Source organism: Macrosteles quadrilineatus, unplaced genomic scaffold (genome assembly GCF_028750875.1).
Source record: "Macrosteles quadrilineatus isolate MER2022 unplaced genomic scaffold, UCM_ALF_1.0 Scaffold_2__2_contigs__length_208266976, whole genome shotgun sequence".
Lineage (NCBI taxonomy): Eukaryota > Metazoa > Arthropoda > Insecta > Hemiptera > Cicadellidae > Macrosteles > Macrosteles quadrilineatus.
This window is the reverse complement of record NW_026542595.1, coordinates 180,115,952-180,141,483: the sequence shown is the minus strand read 5'-3', so window position 1 is coordinate 180,141,483 and position 25,532 is coordinate 180,115,952. Positions and strand designations below refer to the sequence as shown.

The 25,532-nt window shown below is 36.3% G+C and overlaps 1 protein-coding gene across 2 annotated transcripts in view; it reads right to left on the bottom strand.

Moving 5' to 3' along the window:
- Positions 1-25,532, bottom strand: part of LOC128985749 (sushi, von Willebrand factor type A, EGF and pentraxin domain-containing protein 1-like) — a 67,383-nt gene that overhangs the window by 18,676 nt on the left and 23,175 nt on the right. Inside the window, exons 1-5 of one of the 2 annotated variants that reach the window (XM_054405595.1) lie at positions 22,420-22,716; positions 20,635-20,808; positions 16,370-16,558; positions 15,573-15,697; positions 15,052-15,127 (exon numbers count right to left, since the gene is read on the bottom strand). In XM_054405595.1, the coding sequence (XP_054261570.1) occupies positions 15,052-15,127; positions 15,573-15,697; positions 16,370-16,558; positions 20,635-20,808; positions 22,420-22,534 (679 nt within the window). In that variant the 5' untranslated portion in view covers positions 22,535-22,716. Of the gene's footprint in view, positions 1-15,051; positions 15,128-15,572; positions 15,698-16,369; positions 16,559-20,634; positions 20,809-22,419; positions 22,717-25,532 lie in introns of those variants that run through there. The other variant, XM_054405596.1, reaches the window with a different exon arrangement.

Sequence of the window (25,532 nt, the reverse complement as noted above, 5' to 3'; positions counted from 1 at the left end):
TCCTGCCCTCAAGGTCACACCGACACCTCCGACACGCAATCAGCCCACTACTAGTCTTTAACTCTAGTCATAGTCTACCCCGTCCACCCACGCAACCAGTCTTTGATAGTTTGTTAAGCTAATAAAATAATATAACAAACTAATTACAAACATCCTCAATTAACTTCACAAAATAAATTTTCGAGTCTACAACTTTATAAATACTGTACGTTAATTAAATACAAATAATATGGTAGTGTTATCAATCTTAAAATTTGATAATCATTATAATGTATAAATTCCATTTCTTTTTTTAGCAAAATGGCAACTCCTGTAAAGAAATGTAGTCGCAACCGATGTTCGTTCATCGGCTGTGGAAGAAATAAGGCATCTCATCCAAAATTAAGATTTTATTCCTTCCCTGTAGCAAGACCATCTATTTGCGAGATGTGGATCACTAATTGTGCTAATGAAAAATTAGATACCTGTACAAAAAAAACTCTAAATAAGAAAGTGGTTTGTGAATTGCATTTCGAAGATGACTCTTTTTTGAATACACTGAAAACCCGATTACATGCATGTGCCGTGCCAACACTACTGTCTCTAATAGAAGAAACGCCTTCCGACAATGTGCAAACAGACAAAGAATGTGACTCGGTACACGATGGACAGATTGAAGCCAACGTCGAGAAAACCCCAGACACAAATACAAGTCAACATCATATTGAAGACGAGATTATCGCTAGTTCCTCTCGTAGAGAATTATTTGCCGACCAAACGTCACCAAAAACTCCCCAGACCCCTTTATACAAAAAATTTAAAAGTGTTAAGGGGCGCCAGCCAACACCAAAAAAATGTGTTTCTCCTGGAAAAAGTAAACTGGCTAAACAAGTTAAAGCCTTGCAAAAAATAAATAAGATGTACCGACAGAGGCTCAACAGATTAAAAAATAAAGATAAGGTTCTTACTAAGGACGATGTTATGGATGCTATTAAGGATATGCTACCAGATAAGGTGTCGAAATTCGTTTGCATGCAGCTAAAGCATGCTGGCGCAAACAAACTGCCATGGTCCGAGGAAGAGAGGCAACAAGCTTTGGCCATGAGGTAAGAATAAATATATTATTAGTATTTGTACATTTTATATTCTAATATAGTTCACTTCAATGAGAAATACTCACATGTTCAATGAACTTAATAAATCAACATCCCCCACAAAAAGTACTGTAAAATTCTTATAAACAGGGTGTGTAACATTGAATTAAACTTTCACGTTGTTTGCTGTAAAAATGTCTTGTTTAACCATACACATTTAATATCCGTATCTCATTGGGAATTAGAGAACATTAAAAATTGAAGCAGTTGTATTTAAACGGTCTCATTATATAATAATGACATAATATACTTCGCTATGAATTAGGTACTAGTAGGTCGAGTAGGTCCCACCTCTTGCCTTGTGTTTGTGTACATTGTCTTGATGTGCCGCTAAACACACGCACGCACACACTCGCTGCGGTGTTGCTCTGTTCTATTTTTAAGCCGCGTTTACACCAAAGTTGACAACCAGGTTTTCGACTAGTTTCGGAAACTTGTTGCTTTTTCTACAAAATTCAGCAACTTTTTCTGTCGTCAACTAGTGGAGCAACAAGTTTTCCACTAAATTTTGGTTTCCCGCGGAGAGTCGGTAAGATCAAAGAAAGTTGACAACAAAAAGTTGAAGACTAGTTGCTACGCGCTTTGCGCAAGCAACTTGTTGAAAACTAGTGGAGAACTATTCCCCCTCCCATATTGTACACATATTGTAAATGTGTAATATTGAATTATTTTAATTATTATAATAGGGTAGATGTTAGCTATCTTTCTATTTAAATATCTTAATTATGCCTAATAACTCTGGATGTGTACAGAGCTACACACCACGCCCGTGGTCTGATTTTGATTAAAATTTGTATGTAGGTACTAATCCATAATATCTCCAGGTATTTTTGAATTTTTAGAAATTTTTATTTTTAATGGTGATTTTTCCAAAATACGGAAAATTTGATCTTGAAATGGCCGACGACATCCTTGACACACTGTACTTATTATTACGCGCCTATTCTTTGGCAACAAGTTTTCTACTAGTTGCTCTAAATTAGTGAGGAGCAACATTTAGTTGTAAACTTTTAGTTGTCAACTATTGGTTGTAAACTTTTGGTTGACAACTTTTGATTGTCAACTTTGGTGTAAACGCGGCTTTTAGGAATCTACCTGACCGTTTACGCTTATTCGTTGTTGGCCACAATTGCCGTACCACTACCAGCCACTGACTCACCTTTTACTGATGATTACTTTAACATATTTATCGTTTACGTTACACAATTGCTATCACGTTAACAGATTCAACTGACTGATAACAAATAACAAAATTAGCCGACAGTACAGTATTTAAATATAAACACATGTACTTTATTTACAGATGCAATTTGTTGTAGATAAAGGTTAAGTTATATTTTGTAATTAATACTCCACCTGTAAGCTAGTGCATTTTCTTATGACTTAAGCTAGTTGTAATATTTGATTTTTAGATACAAATCACCGGCCCTCTATGAACAGATGAGGAGCAATGGGTTTGCATTGCCAAGCCCCTCTACCATCGCAAGATGGTTAAATGAGATTGATTTGAAGCCTGGCGTGTGTCCGGAAATCGTCCAAATGATAACCAATAAGGTCCTGCATATGAACGAGTGGGAAAAAAATGCTGTTCTATTGTTTGACGAAATGAGCATCAAGTCAAGTCTCGAATATGACTCTAAAAGAGATTTGATTGAAGGTAAATGGTTTGCTATTGATAATTAATTAATTACTGTTTATTGTATCTTTGAATTCATCGCAATGGGTTGAGAATAAATAATAAAATTATGAGTTTTTTTTTATGTACTGTAAAACTAGCTACGTACCCATAATTATTTATAATAGAGCATTTTCAGGTAATAATAGAGGCGAACTCTAAAGTATGCGGTTTCAATAAGAGGTAATACAGAATGTCTTTGGTTGATGCCTTTAAATTTTGATGTGTAGCAGAATCAAACTACGGTATGTATACAACCGCATCAAAATGAAAACTAACTTAACTGATGTGTTGAAGCGTGAAGTTGTTTTATGATTGAAATGGCTGAGGAATATTTTAGGAAAAAATAAGTTATTATGGTTAATTAATCAAAGACAGACATCTCATTTAGTCATTTCATATTAATAAAATTGAAGCTGAAGTAAACAAATCGTCAATAAGTGAATTGATTGTTAAATGAAAAACATTATTAATCTTAATTTGAATTTCAGGATTGCTTGATCTTGGAGATGGAATAAGGAAACCATTTCCAGCGACCCATGTTTTGCTGTTCATGGCAAGAGGTCTCACCTATCGCTGGAAGATGCCAGTTGCTTATTTTGCAACTAACAATCGAGTAACGGCAGCATCAGTGGCACAGCTGGTCGTGAAATGCATTTCTGCCCTCCAGGCCTCGGGCTTAACAATTAGAGCCATTGTCTGCGACCAGAGTTCTGTCAATAGGAAAACTGCCCGGATATTGAACGTCTCACCTTTGACCCCATATTTTTTCGTCAATGAGGCGAAGATTTTTTTCTTTCACGATTTCCCCCACATAATCAAATGTGTTAGGAACAATATGATGAAGAGCACTAGTGGTCACTTTGGAGGTCAAATTATGTTTGAAAAGACTTCTGCATCTTTTTCTGATCAGGTTAGTATATATTTATCATAGCAAACATTCTATTATAAATTAATGCTGACGATTAAATGTAGTAAATATTAACTTTACTCATTTTTCCCGCAAAACAGAAAATTTTACGATCAAATGTGCGCTCGCCCACTATACGATTTTTTGTCAGATGTCGTGTGTTCTTCCCAAGTCCTCTTCCAACCAAACTATCAAATATATATAACATAATCTTACTAACCTCAACGTAATAGCTAGTCTTTCTTTAGAAGTGATACAGTTCCTCAGTTTAGTATTTCGGTAAGCAATTATAGCTTTTATTTTCTGGTGTAATTCATCAAAGGACGCAGCAGACATTCTGAAGTGGTTAAAAAACTTGTTATCATCACGCCGAAGTTCATCAAAAAGAGTTTGAAATGATCCTGTGTGAGTGTGATCCCTACTTTGATTAATAGGGTAAATCCAATACTTCCGCTTAATCCTACGACGCTTAATTCTGCGCCATAGTAGCCACAAAGCAACACCACGTAACGGCTTCCTTGTTTGATACAAAAACAATTAAGATATTGGTTACACACACCCATACCGCAAACACAACATTTATAACACATCGACGATAGCTGGTCTGACCCATCGATATACAACACGTCTGACCTTGACTAACTGCGTCTGTTGTGCACTAGTATAGTTGACAACAGTTCATACTCAATGTCATCTTGTAAAATGGTGTTTGCCGTGCATGTAATAAATAAATAAATAAAAATAATTCTTTCTACCCTATAATTCTTTCTTCTACTGGTTGCGGTGCTGTTTCTTTGCGTTCGTGAATGATTTCGTCTTTGAAAATACGTACCGTACTGTATTCTATTATATACCACATATTATTATCTAAACCTTAGTACAGTACTTTGAACTTGAGGTTAAGCATTTTAAGATCTAAATAGTATTAAATGTATTGTACCGATGGACACGCCACACGTTTTTTAAGAATATTTGTAAGGAATTAGTTTCAGTCCAATTGAGGGGGGGGGGGTGCCAAAATAGGTGTTTGCCCCGGGTGCTGAATAGCCTAGTTACGTCCCTGTCTATTACTACTTAAATGTTACATGTCAATTTTCGTAAAATTGTACCTGAACGGCTGGTTTTAACACAACTTGTTGTTTATAGGACGGACAAGTACCAGCTGAGTCAAATGACGTTGGGATTGCGGATTGGGCCCATGTAATGAAGCTGTACGAGATCGACAGTCAAGCTACAAAATCTCGAGCAACTAAACTGTCAGAAAAACATGTAAAACCTAACAGTTTTGAAAAGATGTCTGTCAGGCTGGCGACTCAAGTGTTCAGCTCGTCTGTGAGTGCCGCAATGAAAACCGCAGTTCAAACTGGAGAATTACCATCATCCGCTCTAGACACTGCAGAATTTATCCAAAGAATAAACAACTTGTTCGATGTAATGAACTGTAAGAGCAAGTTTAGTCCGAACCCATACAAGTGTGCGATAACAAGCTCCACAAACAGCCACTTGCGAACACCTTTGGACACTTTGCAGGCTGACCTAAAATGGGTAATGTTGGTTGCACAAATTTTACAAAGCTCACATTTTGTCAGAGGAAATAGAAAGTAGGTTTTATTCAATCACTATTTTTTAAGTAAACCTAAACAGTTAAACTTGTACATATAAACTATTTGAAACACAGTTTATAAATAAAATGCACATAAAACATCTGTTGACAGGCGACATCCCTGAAAATGGTCAACGGTAAAACAAGGCCACCTTGCATGGACAGTATTGAACTGTCGTTGCTAGCCACGAAACTGATGTGGGAGGACCTACAAGCTGACGGAGCAAAATATTTGCTAACTGGTCGTTTGAATCAAGACCCCATTGAAAATGAGTTCTCTGTATCAAGACAGAAATGCGGGTATGTGATAATATTCTTATTTAATTTCGTTGTTTGCTGGAGCCTACAGAAATAACTATTTGTTTAATTATTATGTGGCTCATTCACCAAATATTACAATAGAAACACTTGATTTAAAATTAAAATTTAAAATTTTATTTTATTTACTATTATCATCCTTATCTATACCAATAAAATGCTACCCTTTAAATATATATGCAGTGAAACGTGACTAATTTGATCCTCTTCTTTTAAAATCTGTGTACATTTCTTCTGGTTTGTAGCATTTCATACAATCAATACTAAATAACCATGGTTAATTATAATTGGAATTGTACTTTGGATGATTCGTAGTTTCTAATCTAAAAAAAAAAAACAGTCGGAAGTAAAACCGGGCAAGGATTTCCCGAAAAAAAACAACACTTTGTATTGGTATTGGCCTGCAGTCCAAATCCCTCGACAGCCTAGGTATCGGGTGAATGGTGAATGTATAAACATAGCGTGTATTCATTGACATAGCTTCAAATTCAAGGTCGTCGCACCCACCCCTTCCCCCCCTTAAACGCGACTGTTTGGCCTTGACTCACGGCTGTAGCCCGCGCTGCTTTTGAGTACAGTACTGTAGTTCAATATATTTATTCCTTTTATACAAATGGGTTAATTCGAATTTTTCTATGGTTAGAATTTTTTGTTGGTCCATTGAGGTTCGAATTATCCATGATACACTATATCATTTTCATTTTCATTTTTATTTTCCCCGGCAATGCCATTTACAAAATACAATCTGTTAAGATTATAATAAGATTATATAAATACAAAACATTAAATTATAACAAAACAACATTTCATCAGCAATAACATCAATACAATCGATCAACAATAACAGCTATAAACTATATGACATAACAATAACAATGCAGAATGACCATGAATAAAAAAAACAAGGCATAAGAATAATAATAACAATAACAATGATAATAAAATGTATATCATATCATACTAATATTATAAATGTGAAGGTTGTGTGTTTGTTTGAAGTTAATTTTTAATTTCTTTCATAGTACAAATAAATTGTAACCTATCTCTTTAAGGAGTATGTAGTAATTACATGTTAGAACAAGTATGTGAATTTTTGCCACGAAAAAAAAAACAGAAAACATTTCATCCAATGATGGGCAATATGGTTAATTTAATCATATTTTGTAGATTCGAAAGAAATCCTTCAGTGCGGCTTTTCCGCCAAAACCTGAAGCACCGTATGCAGGCAGCTCTCGTACAGCCACCAGCTGGGGCTAATTGTGAACCAGACAGTGACGAGTTACTAACATCGTTGGTCGAGACTGATGAGCCGCTCAACACATCACCTGACGCTCCAACTGTCGTTGTCAACGAACATCAGACACATAACAACGATCGCGACATCTTCGATACGGACGACGAAGACGATGCCGACTTGGATTCATACAAAACATGTTTGGAATCATGTTCAGTAAGGTAAAATGTTCATAAAATGTAACAATAAAATGACAGGTTTGACAGTAAAATGTCTGCAAATTGCAGATTTAAATTAATGTTGTAGCAAAATAAATTGTCAATTTAAATAAATGTTTTGAGCAAAAGATAAAAAGGATAATCACTTGAAATAAATCAAACATGAATAATAACTTTTCCACAACTGTATGAAGGAACAATTATTGTAATAATTAAGCATTGATAAAGTAAGTAACTACACTTATTAACGTTGTAATAAGCTATAAAGCTGAGTTATGTAATACAAATCAAACCATTATAAAGCAAATAAAAGTATAAAGGTTTCATATAAAAAGTGAGATTCTCTTAATTACTATTTAATAAATTGTAACATTCTATCAGGTATTTCACCGGCTACGGCGTCAGAGCTACTCTGAAGAAATTTCAATGCGCAGAGTGCAAAGGGGACCTTCTGAAGCCACTTTCAGATGTAGAAACTTCTGAAGAAGCCCTTATCCAAAACAAGGAATACCTTGCAGAGCGCAACAGTTTGTCATACCCATCTGACAAAACAGTGGATGTGGTGGACATGCTACTCGATATATTAAATGCGACTCTGAAGACTAACATAGACAAAGTAGGCATAACAACGCATGTAATGCTGAGGGCAAAGAGGAGAATATTTAAATTATATCCACAATGGCTTAGCAACAATTCCAATTGTTATGACCACAGAATCTACCTCCTCAAAAAAATTGTTTTGGCAAAAATTAAAAGATCCCTCCAGTCAATGTCAAGGGAGCTGAGACAGCCTGGTGGCAAGTATGGTGGCCACTGGGAGAAACTCATGAAATTAAAAAACAAATAGAGGGACTTCACTACAATTCGTATTTTAGACTGGAAATTCAATATTCATTCTAAAGATAATACTTTATTTATATGTATTAAATTTGTTTACATTCTTAAAATTCTTAAAATTCTTAATTCTTAAAATTGTTCTTACATTCTTTTGTACATGCGGAGTTTTTTTAGCCGGTAAGAGTCCGGCACTACTCATTGACACGGGTTTTTGAGTGTCCATGAGGATTTCCTCTCCGCCCGAAAAAATTAAAAGGATAAAAAAATCTGCATGTTCATAGAAAATAGTCTGTTGTAGGATAAACATCTCAAATTTCACTTTTATTACATTGCTACCAAACTTAATTTTAGCCCCGTCAGCCTTAAGGCAATAACTTGAACAGAACAAATTGTATACGGCGTGGGTGATACAGTAGAGCATACTTGTGTATATACTTAAAAATTAAATTATGACAGGGTATTGTGTCGAGATATAAATAGGATATTTTATTTCTCGATTCAGGGACAAGATGAAATAATATTGCAGTCGCGTGAGTGCTGGAACGATTTAAAGTGGTACTTGCACACGCTTATCAAGTACACTTATCAAACGCGTCTACCATCGCACTGCAACTAGTGTACTATCAGTAAGTGTACTGCCATCTCGTGACTCGGCTACAGTAAGTGTAGTTTCAGTATCTATCTAGTGTCTGTCTGGATAGTGGCCCGTCGTCGCTCGCCTCGCCAGTCGCTACAGCCTTCCGCTCGCCATCACACTTCTAGTTCCTGAATTGGCCGCGTGGCAGTATTGAACGGCTGCCTAGAACGTACGTTTCAGAGAAATCCACCAGAGACCGCAGCGGTCGCGCCAATTTTCCCGAGCTTCAACGCTTAGCATGGGGGTAATAGATCTACTTGAGGAGTATGTTTAATCTATGGTACTAAGTTAGAAGCAGCTGTCATGTGTTAATTATATGCCATGTGATTGCTATGTTTATTATTTGTTGTAAATAAACATCACTTCCACTATGGACTTTAGAAACCATACTGTGTATTATTCATATTCATATTCATATTCAAACATCTTTATTCGTAAATCATGTACATTGGTGGTACAGTGAATAGTGTCAGAATACTTAAAATAAAAATACTATTTCTATTTATGGGAGGTGAAAAATTCATCAAAAGAATATAATGCTAGATTTATTAAATGCTCCTTTAGAATTTTCTTGAATTTAGATAGGTTCGTTTCTTTTTTTATGAATTCAGGGACAAATTTTAGAAAATCATTACCAGCATATGAGGGTTTTTTTTCAAAAAATTTTAATTTGTGAGGCTGGACAAACTCCCTTCTCCTCCTAAAATTATAAGAATGCACTGAATTTATTACTTGCTCAGATTCATTTTTTTTGCGATAAGAATTGTTTCATAAATATATTGCCCATAAACTGTAAACATTTGTAATTTCTTAAAATGTTCTTTTGCCGAATCATCTCGTTTAAGCTTAAGCATAATTCTGATAGCTTCTTTTTGTCGCTTCAGAATACTATCCATATTTAATATTTTTGTTGACCCATATAATGCTAAACCGAATGAAATATGGGAGTGAATGTGTGCAAAATATATACTTTTTAGGGTTTTCAAATTACAATAAAAGGACATTTTTGATAATGCGAACATTCCAGAGTTAGTTTTGGTTAAAACTTTCTGTGTGTGCTTATCCCAATTCAAATTTTCATCTATTGTTAATCCCAGAAAATTGATTTGATGTTCCTTTTGAATATTATTTGAGTTGTAAGTTATTGTTGGATCTTTTGTAATTCTGTTCTGTGCTGTTCTGAAATTTATAAATTTAGTTTTTTGTGAATTTAATAATAAGTTATGATTGTAGAAATAGTTCCCAATATTCTCTAATTCTACATATGTAAGAATTTCAGCTTCTTCTGGAGAGTTAGATGATACAATCAAATTAGAATCATCAGCGTAAAGACATAATTTAGAATTTTGCTTGTAGGTTAAAGTATCTTCCATGCCCTTAAGGTAACACAAAAATAGCAAAGGCCCCAAAATTGAACCTTGTGGCACCCCAAATTTAATTGGTTGATAAGTTGATGATGATTTGATAATTCTATTATGATTTGTCAAATGGGTAATTTCCACGAATTGAGATCTATTTGTCAAATAGGAAGAAAACCAATTAAGAGCTCTTTTTGATATTCCAATTATTTTAAGTTTTTCTAGTAATTTATTTTTGTAGTCATTTTACTCCTATTATTATAAAGGAAAATCAATTATAAACAAGTGGTTATGGGCCCAGTTTCACTTTTACTGTAACATGTTCTCTGTGGCCTATTTTGAACAGTTTAATTTTTGAAGAAATATTATAGTAAATTTCATTGGATAAACACTTATTAACCATTTGAGTGCCAACGTCCGGGGAACCGGACGTTTTTAAAACGAGCCAAAAGTGCCGACGTCCGGCCGACCGGACGTTTTTAGAACGAGCCAAAAGTGCCAACGTCCGGCTGACCGGACGTTTCGTAATGATCGAACAGTTGTCATAACAACCGAATGGATACTCGGATTCTTTTAACCCATATATTAACATTGAGTCGAAAGTTACTAGATGCGATACATCGATTTTCGTTGGTCGAAATATCAAAAATTCGATTTTTACGAAATTTTAACCTAAAAATCGCCAGATCGCGCTCGGCATTTTTAGCGCGACCTTTGGGAAAAATCATCGGCATTTTTCGAGCGTTACTTTTATTTCACGCCTGGCACTCTAAGGGTTAATTACTATGATGGGAGACAAAAAAGTTGTATACTCCACATCAGCCCCTGGAATTTCTAAGTTGAAAGGGTCAGCCAACTATGCCAGTTGGAAATTTGACATGAAGATGGCTCTAAAGTATGAGGGATTGTGGAATTGCATTGAACCACGAAATACTAACACAGAGACGACACCACTAACTGTTGATCCAGACAAAGATGAGAGGGCACATGCCAAGATTGCCATGCACCTGGAGGCAGCTCTAAAACTACATATCAGGACGGCCATATCAGCGAAGGAAGCATGGGACATTTTAGCAAAGCAGTATGAAGTCAAGAGCACAAACAGGAGAATATTTCTGCTGGACCAGCTTTTAGATTTGAAGTTGGAAGTATGCAACAGCATGAGTGAGTATATTTCTAAATTTCTTGACCTCAATGCTCAACTTGCTGACATAGAGAAACCCGTAGACGATGAAATGAAGGCGTGTCTACTTCTAAGAGGTTTGCCTGAGTCTTACAGGGCATTTAGGATGGCAGTCGAGAGTACAGATAAAGTAGAATATAGTAAAGTACTAGACAAATTAAATAGCATGGCTGAAAAGGATAGCACTGAGTCCTCTGTAGTATTTTCAACTTTTAAAAGCAGTACTGGGAAGCCTTTTTTATCAAAATCAAATACTAATCAAGCTAATTCTAATAAAAGCTCAAAGATGAGGAAGCCTTTTATTCCTACTTGTTACAAATGTAGAAAGGCAGGCCACATGATAAGGGATTGTCCTGAAAATAATCAAGCTAATATTCGTAATAGCTCAAAGATAGGGTCATTTTCCAAAATTGGTAAGTCAGATGGTGAAAACAAAAATAAAAATGTGAGTTGGATAACTGCTCTGACTGTAAAGGTAGAACCTGAAAGCTGGTACTTAGACTCGTGTTGTTCTGACAATCTTTCTAAAAGTAAAGAAAGTTTTCAAACGTTTAACTCGAATGAGGGAGTTAAAGAGGTCACTGTCGCTAATAATACCAAAATTTACTCTGCGGGTTCTGGGAAAGTTTCTGTGAACCTTAAAAACTTTGGTGAGAGAGTGATATCGAATGTGACGTATGTACCAGATTTATCTACAAATTTGCAATCTGTGAGCAAAATAGCTAGTAAAGGGCAAGTTTTAGTTTTTGATGACAAAGGGTGTAATATTTACATAAAAGATGGGTTTTCAGTAAGAGGTGGAATCTGTGGAACTGGAACAAATGTAAACGGACTGTATCGGTTGGATACAGAGAGTAAATGCAACATTGATCCAAATTATGACAATTTGGCTATGTCTACTCAAGTTGACCAGTCAGTTAGTGTGGACCTTCATAATTTATGGCACAGAAGGTTGGGTCACTTGAATCATGTTAGCATGGGTATTTTGAAAAAGGGGATGGCTTTGGGTATCGATTTTCCTAATCAGAGGCCAGAATCTTGCATTCCCTGTGTAGAGGGGAAACACTCCAGAGAATCTTTCCCAACCACTCCAAGTAAGAGAGCTGAGGCAAAACTAGATTTAATCCATATGGATGTCTGTGGGCCTATGAATGTTCAGTCTCTTCAAGGTAATCGCTTCATGCTAATATTTATTGATGACTTAACCAGAATGACCTTTGGTTATTTCTTGAAATCAAAGGATGAAGTAGTTGATTGTTTTCTCAAGTTTAAGACTTTAGTTGAAAATCAGACCAACCAGACTGTAAAAACTGTTAGGTCAGATGAAGGCGGGGATTACATGAATGCGAGACTAGAAGAAGTGTGTAGTAGATTTGGAATAAGGCACCAGGTTACTACTCGATATAGTCCTGAGCAGAATGGGGTAGCAGAGCGTGCAAATAGAACTATTATTGAAAAAGCTAGAAGCATGCTAAGTGACTCAAATTTGAGCAAGGGTTACTGGCAGTATGCTGTGGAGGCAGCTATTTATCTTAAGAACCGAAGTCCTACAAAAGCTGTTTTCGGAGTCACTCCACAGGAGAAATGGACTGGATCGAAAGTGGACCTCAGTCACCTAAGAGTTTTTGGGTGCATAGGCAATGTACATGTGCCTAAGGGGAGAAGGGCCAAATTGGACTATAAGAGTGTTCCTCACATTTTTGTAGGTTACAGTGAGGATGTCAAAGGTTACAAATTGGTCGATCCTAAGTCTCCCAGTGGATTGATTTATTCTAGAGATGTCAAGTTTTTTGAAAACTTATTTTATAATGGGTGTGAAGAAAATAATGGTGATGAAACTATACAACCAGTCGAGACCATAGTAAGCATCTAGACCGCCAAACTCGATGAACCCTGCAGGAATCCTGAGGCAGAAGAGGAGAGCTTCATTCTTGATAATATCAACATTGAGCAAGATGTTGACGATGTTGGAACTGGAGGATCCGCTGAAGGGAATTCGGGAAATGATGAGGAAGGTGTTGAAATTAATGTTGGGAGTAGGTACCCTCTAAGAGTAAGAAAACCTAAAACGTTTCCTGATTTTGTTACCTACATGGTTACCTGTGAGGATCTAGAGCCAAGTAGTTATCAAGAGGCAATAGAAGATCCGAATAAGAATTTGTGGAAGCATGCTGTGGAGCAGCAAGCTGATGAAGAATCTCTACATGGTTTTGTTGATGCCAGTCATGGAAACAACTTTGATGGGAAAAGTTGTACGGGATATGTTTTTAAACTGAGTGAAGGACCTGTGTCTTGGGGAAGTAAGAAACAGAGATGTATGACTGATTCCTCAACAGAGTCAGAGTTTGTAGCAATGGTTCAGGCATGCAAGCAAGCAATGTTTCTGAAGCACTTGTTGGAAGAGCTGGGAATATTTCTTGAGCATGTAAATTTGCATTGTGACAACATGCCAGCAATGAAGATTTTGCAGAAGAGAACCGTGAATGACAAGACCAAACATATAATTCATAAACAGTTATTTGTCAGAGACATAATCAAGAGAAATACCCCCGCCACAGCAAACCTGCAGACTAAGCGAATTTCCATTTGCCTGATTTGATTTTCAATTAAATCTATTCAAATAACATTAGGTTTAACGAGTACCTAGGTTTGCTGCCTACAGGGTAATAAAGTGTGTTTTTCAGTAAAATATTAACAGCTTAGTATAAAATAAATCGATTGGCCAAATTTGATCCAAATATATGCATAAACAAGCAAACTACAAAAGTTTACTTATTCTCCATAAGAATAACATGGGAATTTTTAATTTATAATTTTCTCCGTAACCAATAACCATACAAAAACTCTTCAATATACTGAATTATTTGTTTTTTTAAGCTCTTCAAAATGGTCTAGAAGAAATTTGGGAAATTTTATGTTTTGAGGGTCAAAAATGAGAAAAACCAATTTTTACCCCATAAATCCCCCCATAAAACCCCGTTCCCATGGTCCGATCATGCTGGCTCGCGAACTCGTTCGAATAAACGTAGGTTTACACGTTTGTACCAAATTTCATCAAAATCGGATCATTTTTGCTCGAGTTATCGTGCTGACGGACACATATATATATATATATATATATATATATATATATATATATGAATTTGAACGGATGGTGTTTTTGCCTTCTAGGAACATCAAAATGAAAAAGTAAATCGGTCCCGGGACTAAGTCTTACCATGAGACCTACGGTAATAGCTTATTCCCTATAGGGAAATTCGCTAAAAAAACTAGTTGTGCTGAATTACGTTCCAACTTCCAGGATGGTAGCGGACATTTTGACAAAATCACTTGGCAAAATCAAGCATGATGGTTTCATGACCGACCTTGGTCTTACCCCAATGAAGGATCAAGATTAAGGAGGGGTGTTGGAATTTATTTGTAATCTTGTTCCTCATTGCCTTCTTGGTACTAAGTTAGAAGCAGCTGTCTGTGATTGCTATGTTTATTATTTGTTGTAAATAAACATCACTTCCACTATGGACTTTAGAAACCATACTGTGTAGTCATTTTACTCCTATTATTATAAAGGAAAATCAATTATAAACAAGTACAACTCCCTATATGAACTAAATAGATACAATAGTTTTAAACATTTCTGAAGCAATTCAAAACCCAAAAAATAAAGTGCAAATTAAATTTTTTCCTCAGAAAATTAAATGTTTGGTTACAATTTTGTTTTTTTTATTATGTGTCATTTCTTTGGAGGGAGCAGTAATTGTTTTTTATAAAAACCGTTTAAAAAAAACCTCAGAATATTTTGATAAATGTCGGGGATCAAACCTCCCTCTTCACCAACGTCAATGCCCCAACCACTTAGCTAACACTGATCAAAAACCACCAGTGATATAACCCGTTAGTATAATCACTATTAGGTAGGAATAAAACAACAAAAAGGTTAGTTACCTTGTACAACTCTTAAACACTGGGGCAGAGTGTGCGACCATTCACCATTTCCAACACATTGGACTGTGGGTACACCCTGAAACATAGGTTGATGAAATTAGGTTCAGGGCACAAAGCTATTTATGAAACTCTTTTAAATTAGAGTGTATAATTTGAATTTCTATATATTTAAAAATCAGCTCCAGTAAACTAGGAAATTGACACAAGTTTTAATCAACAATGTCTATTTATAGATATGTCATCATAGCTCTGAAAACTTTTAAGTGAACCGCTTCAACTCCTAAAATTATTTGAGATTTCCTTGGAATTGAACCCATCCCTCTCACGCCGAATTCTGAGACACTTACTAGGTTTTAACACACCTAAAAGCACTGAAAAAATGCCTCGAGATGGTTGGGATTGTAATATTGTAAAGGGAGTAAATAGCAAGTCAAAACTTTTAAACTAATAATTTTTCTAACCCAATACCTAATATTAACATTATGCACAATACAAAGGTGGAAAATAGTTTCATATAGTACCTGAAGTTGGAAACCTATTTCACATGAGAAGTGTACATAAGATCCGACAGGGTAATGGCTGATGTCGTAGTCAGGGACAAAGTGGCCGTTCACCAATAAGTTGGGCTTGGAACAACCGTCAGGCTCTGAAAATATCAAAAGTAAGAGCCTGGTCCTTAATCAATATCAGTCCATATCTCATAAAACTGCATTGTCCTTATGTATTTTGTAACATCGCAATATCCTTAGATGTCTGACTAAACTATGTGTTTCGGTGACTGCCACGTCTCCAAGATTATCTTCTTCTATAATTTATGATATTTAAAATTTAATATTAAACATGGTTATACATAGACCCATTTGACACAAATAATGTACATCTATTATTTAAACAAGTGGTTTAGCCAGACATCAAAGGTTATTGCAAGGTAACAAAGTAAAGTTAAATCAATACCGAACCAAAAAACACTATACACTAAACAATACCTCTTAGAGAATATCACATGAATTGCAATACATCCAGGACACAGACTTTATGCTAAATGAAGCATAGGCCTACATGATGCGAGTTTGTTTCACCTTGGGCCACACAATCTCTTAAACTTTCAGTAATTTTACTTAACGATGTGAAACACTGGCAAAGATGAGGGAAGGATGAGCATTCTAATAAGTACTCCTTATAAGTTGATGAGCACTTTACCACTATTGGGCTCCATGGGCTTATCAAATATCTATCTCTTCCTCACTTCTATATCCAGTAAGACAACTCACCCTTCAAGATAAATTAATGAAAATCAGCCAAATTCTGAGATACTCACCACATGAAGGGTCTTGGCCAGTCCACCTTCCCTTCTCACACACCCTGCGTTTGACCAGAGTCGAGAGATGGAAGCCGTTCATGCACTGGTACTCTAGTACAACACCTTCCGCATAATACTGCTGGTCATCCTTGTAGCCTTCCACTCGGATCTCACCATTAGCTAACATTGGAGGCTCCTCACAGCCTTCTAAATCAGGAAAAGGATTTGTTAGTTTCTTATATTATATTGTTTTAACATGCAAAACCTCTGGATCAAATTCATACAAATAAAAAGTAAAAAAATGCCTGTTGTACTTTTGTGACTCACAATCTGCTGGCTTCACCATTTGTCCACTATCATTATTATTATTTGGCCATAGGATATAGGTATTTGTTTAATATTTTTGTGTCTGTGCATGTGTTTATGATGACTGTAGTACTGTGAGTTAATTATGTAAAGTAATAAGACATTTTCGTAAGAAAAGTTATATTTGAAACACCAAGTAACTATGTTGTTATCTCAAACGTAAACAAACAACAATGTAAACAAAGTATTGAAAACACCTTTAAATTGTATCAGCTGATTCAGTACACTACATCGTCCCCCCTTCTTCTAAGAGTTAAGCCAGACGAAGTTGATCTGCGTGGCATCGTCTATTTAGTCCATTTGTATTTACTACATATGAGTAAGGACCATTCACTTTCACAATCGTTCCTTTCTTGAAACCAGCTCCAGATTTGTCTAGTACCCATACATTGTCGTCCTCTTTAAAAACTTTTTCTTTTGATCCAGGTTTTTGTCGCTTCTTGCAAACACTTTGTCGATATTGGTAGATCCTGTGAACGCAAATGGAAAAGGTGTGCTTTGTTACTGCCACCCTGGTCTTCCTCTGTAGATTTTATCGTATTTTGCAAGGGAAATCTTGATAATAGATCGGCTGTTTTGTTATCTTTGCCCTGTTGATAGTTGATCGAGTAGTCATAGGCACTCAGTGTTAATGCCCATCTAGCGATTCGATTTGAAACTACCTTCGGAATTGAATCATGTTCACCGAAGACTTTAACCAATGCTTTATGGTCCGTTCGAACTTCGAAATGTCTACCATAAAGGTACTGTTCAAAACGAGTTACTCCAAAAACCAAACCTAACGCCTCCTTTTCTATCACGCTGTATCGGCACTCAGCATGATCAAGGCGCCTTGACGCAAAAGCTAAAGGTTTTTCAGTCCCATCAGGATACTTTTGGAAAAGAGCAGCTCCAACACCAATATCACTCGCATCAGTTGCGAGGATGAGAGGTAGGGATTCGTCATAGTGAGCCAACGTGTCTGTTGTAGTAAGAAGATGCCTCAATTTTGCTGCTACCTGTTCATGGTTTTCGTTCCAATGCCATTTCACGCCTTTCTTTAGCAGTTTGTGTAATGGAACACACAAGGACTGTAAATGGGGAATAAATTTACTGTAGTAATTGATCGACCCAAGAAATGATCTTAACTCTTTCACATTTTTCGGTGATTGCATGTTTTTCACTGCTTCCAGATGTTCTGTCGTTGGATGTATACCAGCTCTATCAATTCTGTGACCCAAATAGTTAACGGAATCTTGAAACCATTTACATTTTGATGTCTGGACACAAATTCCAGATTCTTGAAAACGTCTTAACACTTCTTTGACACGTTCGATATGTTCCTCTCTCGTTGGGGCTGTGACTATGACGTCGTCAAGGAGACAAGCGACTCCATGTAAGCCTGCCAGTACTTGATCCATCTTGCACTGAAAAACCCCGGTGGCAATTTTGATTCCGAAGGGTAAGCGTTTGTACTTGAAAAATCCTTTGTGAGTAGAAATAATCAGGTACTGTTGTGCCGATGGTTCGACCTCCATCTGCAGATATGCATCTTTGAGATCTATGACGGAGAATTCCTGGCCACCTGTAAGTTTTGAGGTGATCTCTTCGAATGTAGGCATAGGATATTTATCGGGGAGCATATGTTTGTTTATAGTATTTTTGAAATCCGCGCATATGCGGATAGCTCCAGACGGTTTTACCACTATTACTATGGGCGAAGCCCAAATGATAGGTTCATTCCTGGCATCGACTGGTTCTAAAACTCCACTGTCTACTAATCGTTGAATTTCATTTTCCACAGGTTCCCGTAAAGCAAAAGGAACTGGCCGTGGTTTTGAAACTACAGGAGCTGCATTTGAAGCCATGTGAAAAGATACCTTGTGATTTTTAATCGTACCTAAAGAGGGACTGAAAACTTCTGGAAAACCGTTAACAATGTCATTAACAATCTGTTCACTTACTTGTTCTGTTTGCTGTTTGGACAATGTACATATTTGAGCCCCAGGTGGCAGTGGTAAGTTAAAATCAAGAACCCAGTCTAGGCCGAACAAAGGTATATCGTTTTTCTTAACAACAATTACCGGTAACTTACGTTTGGAACCAAAAGCTTCAACTGAAACATACGTTTTACCCATAGTTTCAATTAGAACTCCTGTGTATGCATTAAGATTTTCTGTGGGAAATAGTTTAGGAGCTCCTAGATCTCGCCATATGTTTCTGCTAATGATACTGAACGCTGCACCTGGGTCATACAACATTGAAATTGTATGATTGTTTAACTTGACTGAAAGCATTACTTTCGACCCTTTATTAATCGCTTGGATTTGATCTGTATCAGAAAAAGATTTAACACTAGAGTTACAAGACGAGTTTTTTGCCTCTAACATGTTAAGTCGCTTACCTTTGATAATGACTGCATTACCCACTTTAAGACAAGTGCGTGCAAAATGATTCAGTCCTCCGCAGGCGTTGCAAGTGGCATCGACAGCGGGACAGCTCGTTCCTTGTGTATGTTTCTTGTAACCACACCGAATGCAGTCAGTTCTCTTGTTAAGATGTAAGATGTTTTGTTTCGAAGTGTTTCCTTTTGTTTCTTGTTTCAACGGTATCGTTTCGAAAGCATTCTTCTTGTTCCTGTTGTTTATTCTGTTGACTGAACGTGTATTACGGAACTGTGACTGTTGATTGTCAACATTTTCCAATAAAGTAGCGGTGTTTGTGACTTGTTCAAATGTAGTATCTGTCGTAGCATGTAAGCGCAAAAGTTCAAGTTGCCAGCGATCATTGTTGATGCCCAGAACAAACTGATCTCTCAGCCGTTCGTCTAAGTTGTCACTAAAGTCACAGAGACCTGCAATTTCGCGCAAAGCAAATTCGAAATGACTAACAGATTCACCTTCTTGTCTGAAACGGCGACTAAAGATAACCCGCTGTGATAGTGGTGCGGATTTTTGTGTGTAGTATTTCTTAAGTATATCAATAACTCCTGTAAAGTGAAGATTACTGACGGGATCAGGTCGTGCGTGGTCAAATACTAGCTTGAAGGGTTGAGGTCCAAGGTTCCCTAGCAACAAGTCTCGTTTTGTATCCTCATTCTTGATTCCTCTGTTTCGTAATACAAAAAGCATTTATACGTAAATCGTCGGTCCGTTTAGTAGACTGCGCCATTTGTAGTACTGTGAGTTAATTATGTAAAGTAATAAGACATTTTCGTAAGAAAAGTTATATTTGAAACACCAAGTAACTATGTTGTTATCTCAAACGTAAACAAACAACAATGTAAACAAAGTATTGAAAACACCTTTAAATTGTATCAGCTGATTCAGTACACTACAATGACTCTTTTCAAGTCCAAGACAAAGAGGATATTTTCTTAGGAATAGGCTAAATGTGAACCATAGATATTGTATTTACTTACATCTATTTGGATTGAAGACATAAGTACTGTAGGCCTTAAATATAATTATTAATAGTTCAATCCATGAAACAATTTTTACACCATAAAAATCGTTTGATTCAAAACTGTGATTGCTCAGCTGATGGAAAAACAGGTATTTTCAACCAAATATTTTATGAATTTTAAAACTTACATCATGGTTACTACTAGTTGCATTAGGCTAGTGTTTCTTTAGTTTTGTTTAGTGCCAGTATTGTTTAGAATGTTTTTGTTGGGACAGAGTGTAAACCATGGTCTTGTTACTTGGTAGTATGTCTTGTACCATGCTACTAGGCCCACTATGAAATACATTGACTTGTTGTAAGCAGCTCCAAATCGGCTTTCAATGAAACATAACAATTGACCACTTTAAAAAAGAAAAAAGGTACTACACTAACACCCAGTATAATTTTAGGCACTTCTCTTAGCCTTTTAACAATGATACTGACTTGTTTGCCATAGAGTCTAAAACCAAGCACATCAAAATTGTTTAAATTACCGTGCACACAATATGGCTTTGTCCAAAGGTCATTGTCACAGTTGATTACAGATTTTCCTTCAAGGAAGAATCCATGTAGGCAGGACAAATGGAGCTCTTGATGTCCTTTGTCACTGCTAACCAAAGTCACATTCCCGTTTTCAAGCTCAGTAAATTCCAAACAGAGATCAAATCCTGCAAAAGCCAATTAACAATAATTATACTTGTATACTTGTTGTCTTATTCTTTGACTAAAGTTTCTCGGATAGAATGCATCATTAAAAATAAATATAACTTATTTACAAAAATGTACACTTGTCAAAACTTTACAGTACAAACATTGAAATAGGCTTACCGGTACTTTATATTGTGGTATGCGAGTCCTTCAAAACTGTACAGGGGCCTATTGTGAGCAAGTTTTTAATCTCTGTCTAGAACGCTGTAAATCATGGTTCCTTACACTGTTGGGCGGAGAGTCGAAAATTTCGGTACTTTGGTGCTATCTAAAGGCCACCCTTAAAATACGTCCTGCGGCGGTTATGTTAGGTTGGGTTATTACAAATGTTAGTAGAACTTTCCTCGTTTTGTTATGAATCGAACGATATTTATTTATTTATTCATTACATCATTTGACAGGACATAAAGTCATATACAGGATAGGCCTAATACTAAAACTAAGAAATAGCAAAAACTAGATGAGTCGCACGCCAAATCCCTTCCAAGTAGGCCAAGGTCAGGTTGTTGACCACAGCCGCGGCATCACCTGTCAATGCCTGTATTTGGAGTATTTGGCGGGAAAGTATCTGGTATCGTTTGATTCATAACGAAACGAGGAAAGTCCCACAATCCTTGGTTTGGCCTAAGTTTATGGTGTGGAATATTGAATCTTTATGCAAACTCCAGAGGTAAAAATACCGTAGCAATATTTTTTCATAACTTAGGCCTTAATAACTTAGTAACCAATTATTACAGTGGTTAGCTTTCAGGCTGCACTTTAATATCCGTCCTACACTCATTCGAATGAAAAACACCAATAGGCTATAAAGATTATTTAATCCCTATCGATTATTCATTCGGTTAGTTAGGTTAGGTTAACTGAACTTGATATAACTTATCAATTGAAATAATCAATATTTTCATCCGAATGAGTGTAGGACGGATACTAAGTTAAAGTGCAGCCTCCAGCTTTCATTTTAGGCTAACCGACAGAGGCTAATCAGGCTGTTGTTTGATAAAAAAAAAACAACACATAAGTTATAACTTAGCCTGATGGCATTTTAGGATTCAGAGTACAACAATTAACTTAAAAATAAACTTGAAGAACATTTTCAAAGCATTGTTACCAAAATTTGCATTTAATGAGCGAAATGTGAATAGATCGATCCAATCTTCCTTCACTCTTGCATAGGCTAGTAGTTACAGCTCGTGACACCTAAGCTGGCACTTGGCCTAGCGCGGGCAGTGTAGGCGGGAGGAGGGTGGAGGTAGGGAAAAGACCGGACTGCAAACATTTCCGCTGCCTCACGGGGTTGACTCCCCTTGTATTATGTACTTCAGCTCCTTCAGATGGGTCGCGAGGACAGTTGATGCAACCCGCATAACGGGACATAATGTTTTTGAAATAGGTACTAGTAGCGATCGGCCAAGTGCCAGCTTAGATGTCACGAGCTGTAGGCCTAAGTAAGTAAGTTATCAAATGTCATTTAGGGAGAAACATTTTCAACTTTTGTTTATCTAACAAACTTAAAATCAAATGCATACCGTACTTAACCTTAATCACAGTCACTTTTGAGATTATCAGCTTACCCTCAGTATAGTTGTTAACTGTTGCAGGTTCTAATGTAAAGGGAAAACATGATGGTATAAGAAATACCAAACATAAATATTGCAGAAAACAGTTCAATGGCAGACTCAAAGCCATGTCAACAGTCAAGATTGTCCAAATAAATATCTCTTAAGTCACATCGCGATCGCATTATAATTTCATAATTTTATCACTCAATATATCCTAACATGTTTTAAAAAGAAAAACTTCTTTAGGCCTAACAATTTTATAAACAATATCTTCTCAACAGGTTATGTTACCAAGAAGCAAAATTGACATTTTCCATTATGGACTAATGAGACGTGAGACGGGCAGACAGCACTAGCAGCAGAAGCAATCAGGGCTTTGGAATAAAGTAACGCATGAGGTAACACATGTGTTGCTATGGGTACTGTAATAAATAATAATGGATAATAGCAGTTAACCTGAGTAAAAAGAACCATTTTTATTGATTGGATATCTAAATTAACTCGAGATATTGTAAACAGAAATATCGCAAATCTCTTATAAAATCTAAAACAGTTTTAGCGAATTTCCCATATGGGGAATAAGCTATTACCGCAGGTTTCATGGTAGGACCTAGGCCTGGCCCGTGACCGATTTACTTCGATTTACTTTTTTGAGGTCCCCAAAGGTTGAAAACACCATTCGGTTCAAATTCATATATATATATATATATATATATATATATATATATATATATATATATATATATATATATAATATGTATGCCTATTTGCAGTAAAGTCAGGTATACATATTTGGTTTATACATTTTACTCATGTTAAAATTAAAATTAAATTGTTATAAAATATTCTTTAATATTCTAGTTTTAAGAACAGATTGTAAATAAATAATTGTTAAAAAAATTCTTTAAGTGTTATGTTTCGGTTAAAGGCCATTGTTAAACGTTATGATGAATAAAGATGTTTGAATATGAAAATTCAATAAAATAGTAATTACTTAACCCTACCCGGACGGGTGACAGATATATCCGCATGACCGCATAAGTCTTTGGCGATAAAAGAACGGGTGGCGGATATATCCGCTTATGGTTTTTGATGTTCCGGACGGGAAGCGGATATAGCCGCATTCTCTTCAGACAGACTAGCAGGTGCTTGAGAAAATGAGTAGTAACCAGATGTTTCGCGGTACCAAGGCGCCACTTTCCTTTCCTGCTCTCTTCATGGCTGCGCTCTCTCCCACATTCCCCCCTCTCTCCCTTACCTATCCCTCTCCCACGCCTCCCCCTCTCCTGGCACCCCGCACCACTCCTATAATTTTTTGCCGTTCTATCACGATTTTGCCCGTATGGGAAGGGTTAACATTTCTTTACATAATTTGTTCTGTGTAAATGTAATTTCTTTTACAGATGATTTTTAAAGAGAAATTTGTTAGTGGGGTCGTATAGCTGCATATAGTGGCAGAATATTTCAGTTCTGGCAGAGAGGCTGCAATTTTAGGTGGTTATAGTATACAAGTTTCTGAACCTAAAACCGCCCAGACCCCAATTTTTAAGGACCTCGGTCGTCCGTAATGACGTCATCAAAATGGCGGCCGTAAGAGGATGCTGGGTCCCCATGAATTGGCTATAACGACCGAATGCCTGAACCGATTTTCAGGAAATTTGGCACACAAGTGCTTGAATACATTATCTCGGCCTGGGTTGAAAATGGTCAAGTATAATCAAGTCATTTCAAAATGGCGGCTGTTCAAAACAAAAAAATTATAAGGAAAATAATTGTGAATTGTTTTATACAGGTTGAGTTTTAAATGAGTTCCCCCCCCCCCTACCTTTTTATACATTTCTAAGATATAAACTCCGAATCACGTCAGATCATTGTAGAGTAGCAAGTATTTCATTTTGACTGGGTTTAAATTTTTGGCCGCCATCTTGGATCCACCATATTTGATACAAAGTTATTTTTTCAAATGTAAAGGTAGGGTTGTGACCCACCGTTTCAAACAAGACTTTTACGCTGAATACGATGCTGAAATCCGTTTAAAAAATGTTGATCCATTCTAACGTTATGAGAACTTTTTATAACTTTATTTTTAGTCCATTATAACATTGTGCATTTACAAACTAAGGCCATAATCTCAAAATAGTGCTAGATAAAGATAAGTGGACACCACCATTCATTGTTGACCTATTTTCACCCGGGTATGACGGATGTATTTTTTCCAGCCGCCATCTTGGATCCGCCTTTTGAAATGTGATACATTATTTTAAATATGAAGGTGGTGTTGTGACCCATCATTTTGAACAACTTTTTTATGCTGAATTCAATGCCGCAATCCGTTTTTCATTGTCATATTATTTGATTTTTGAAATATTGACATTTTAAATAAAAATAATTGTAATATTTTATCAGAAGCTTGATAACAAAAATGGATAAAATAATTTATCACATTTCAAAATGTTGTGGGTTATGGGGGGTTATGGGATCCAAATTGGGTTTTCCCATTTTTGACCTTAAAAACATAACATTTTGCAATTTCATTCATTAGTTAAAAAAAGCTTTAGAGCTTAAAAAAGTTAATAATGTACCCAGAAGCTTTGTTGTATTTCTAACAGTTACGGAGAAAATTCAATAAAACACGATTTTTCCAGCCTGAGCTAACCATGATTCCGGCAAGGTTGTCTCGTCAACAACAGATGGATTGAATCTACGAATGTGCTCTACGACGAATATGGTTTATCAGGATTGATGACAATAGCAGAATTGTCACTTTGAAATCAGATTCTGTGGATAGGAGTTCCGAATAATTTCATTAATTCAATGCCATCTTTCTATCGGCTCACCGATGATACGTCTGGCTGAAAGTAAACTGAGGCTACCGTATATTTACAACGTATATTCACAGTGGTGATCTTTCCTTACCGCATGTGAAGTAAGTTACTGTACAAACCTATATGGTTCGTTTGGAGTTGGGAGCAATATGAGCCCACAATGACATTAAATTAGCCCTCGATTTCAAATGTTAAATTAAATTGTTGACATTTTATAGCATGGGTTAAAACTATTTAATATCAGGCTCATACTTAAATGTTAAAAGGCTAATTAATTTGATGTAAATAAAATATGTACTC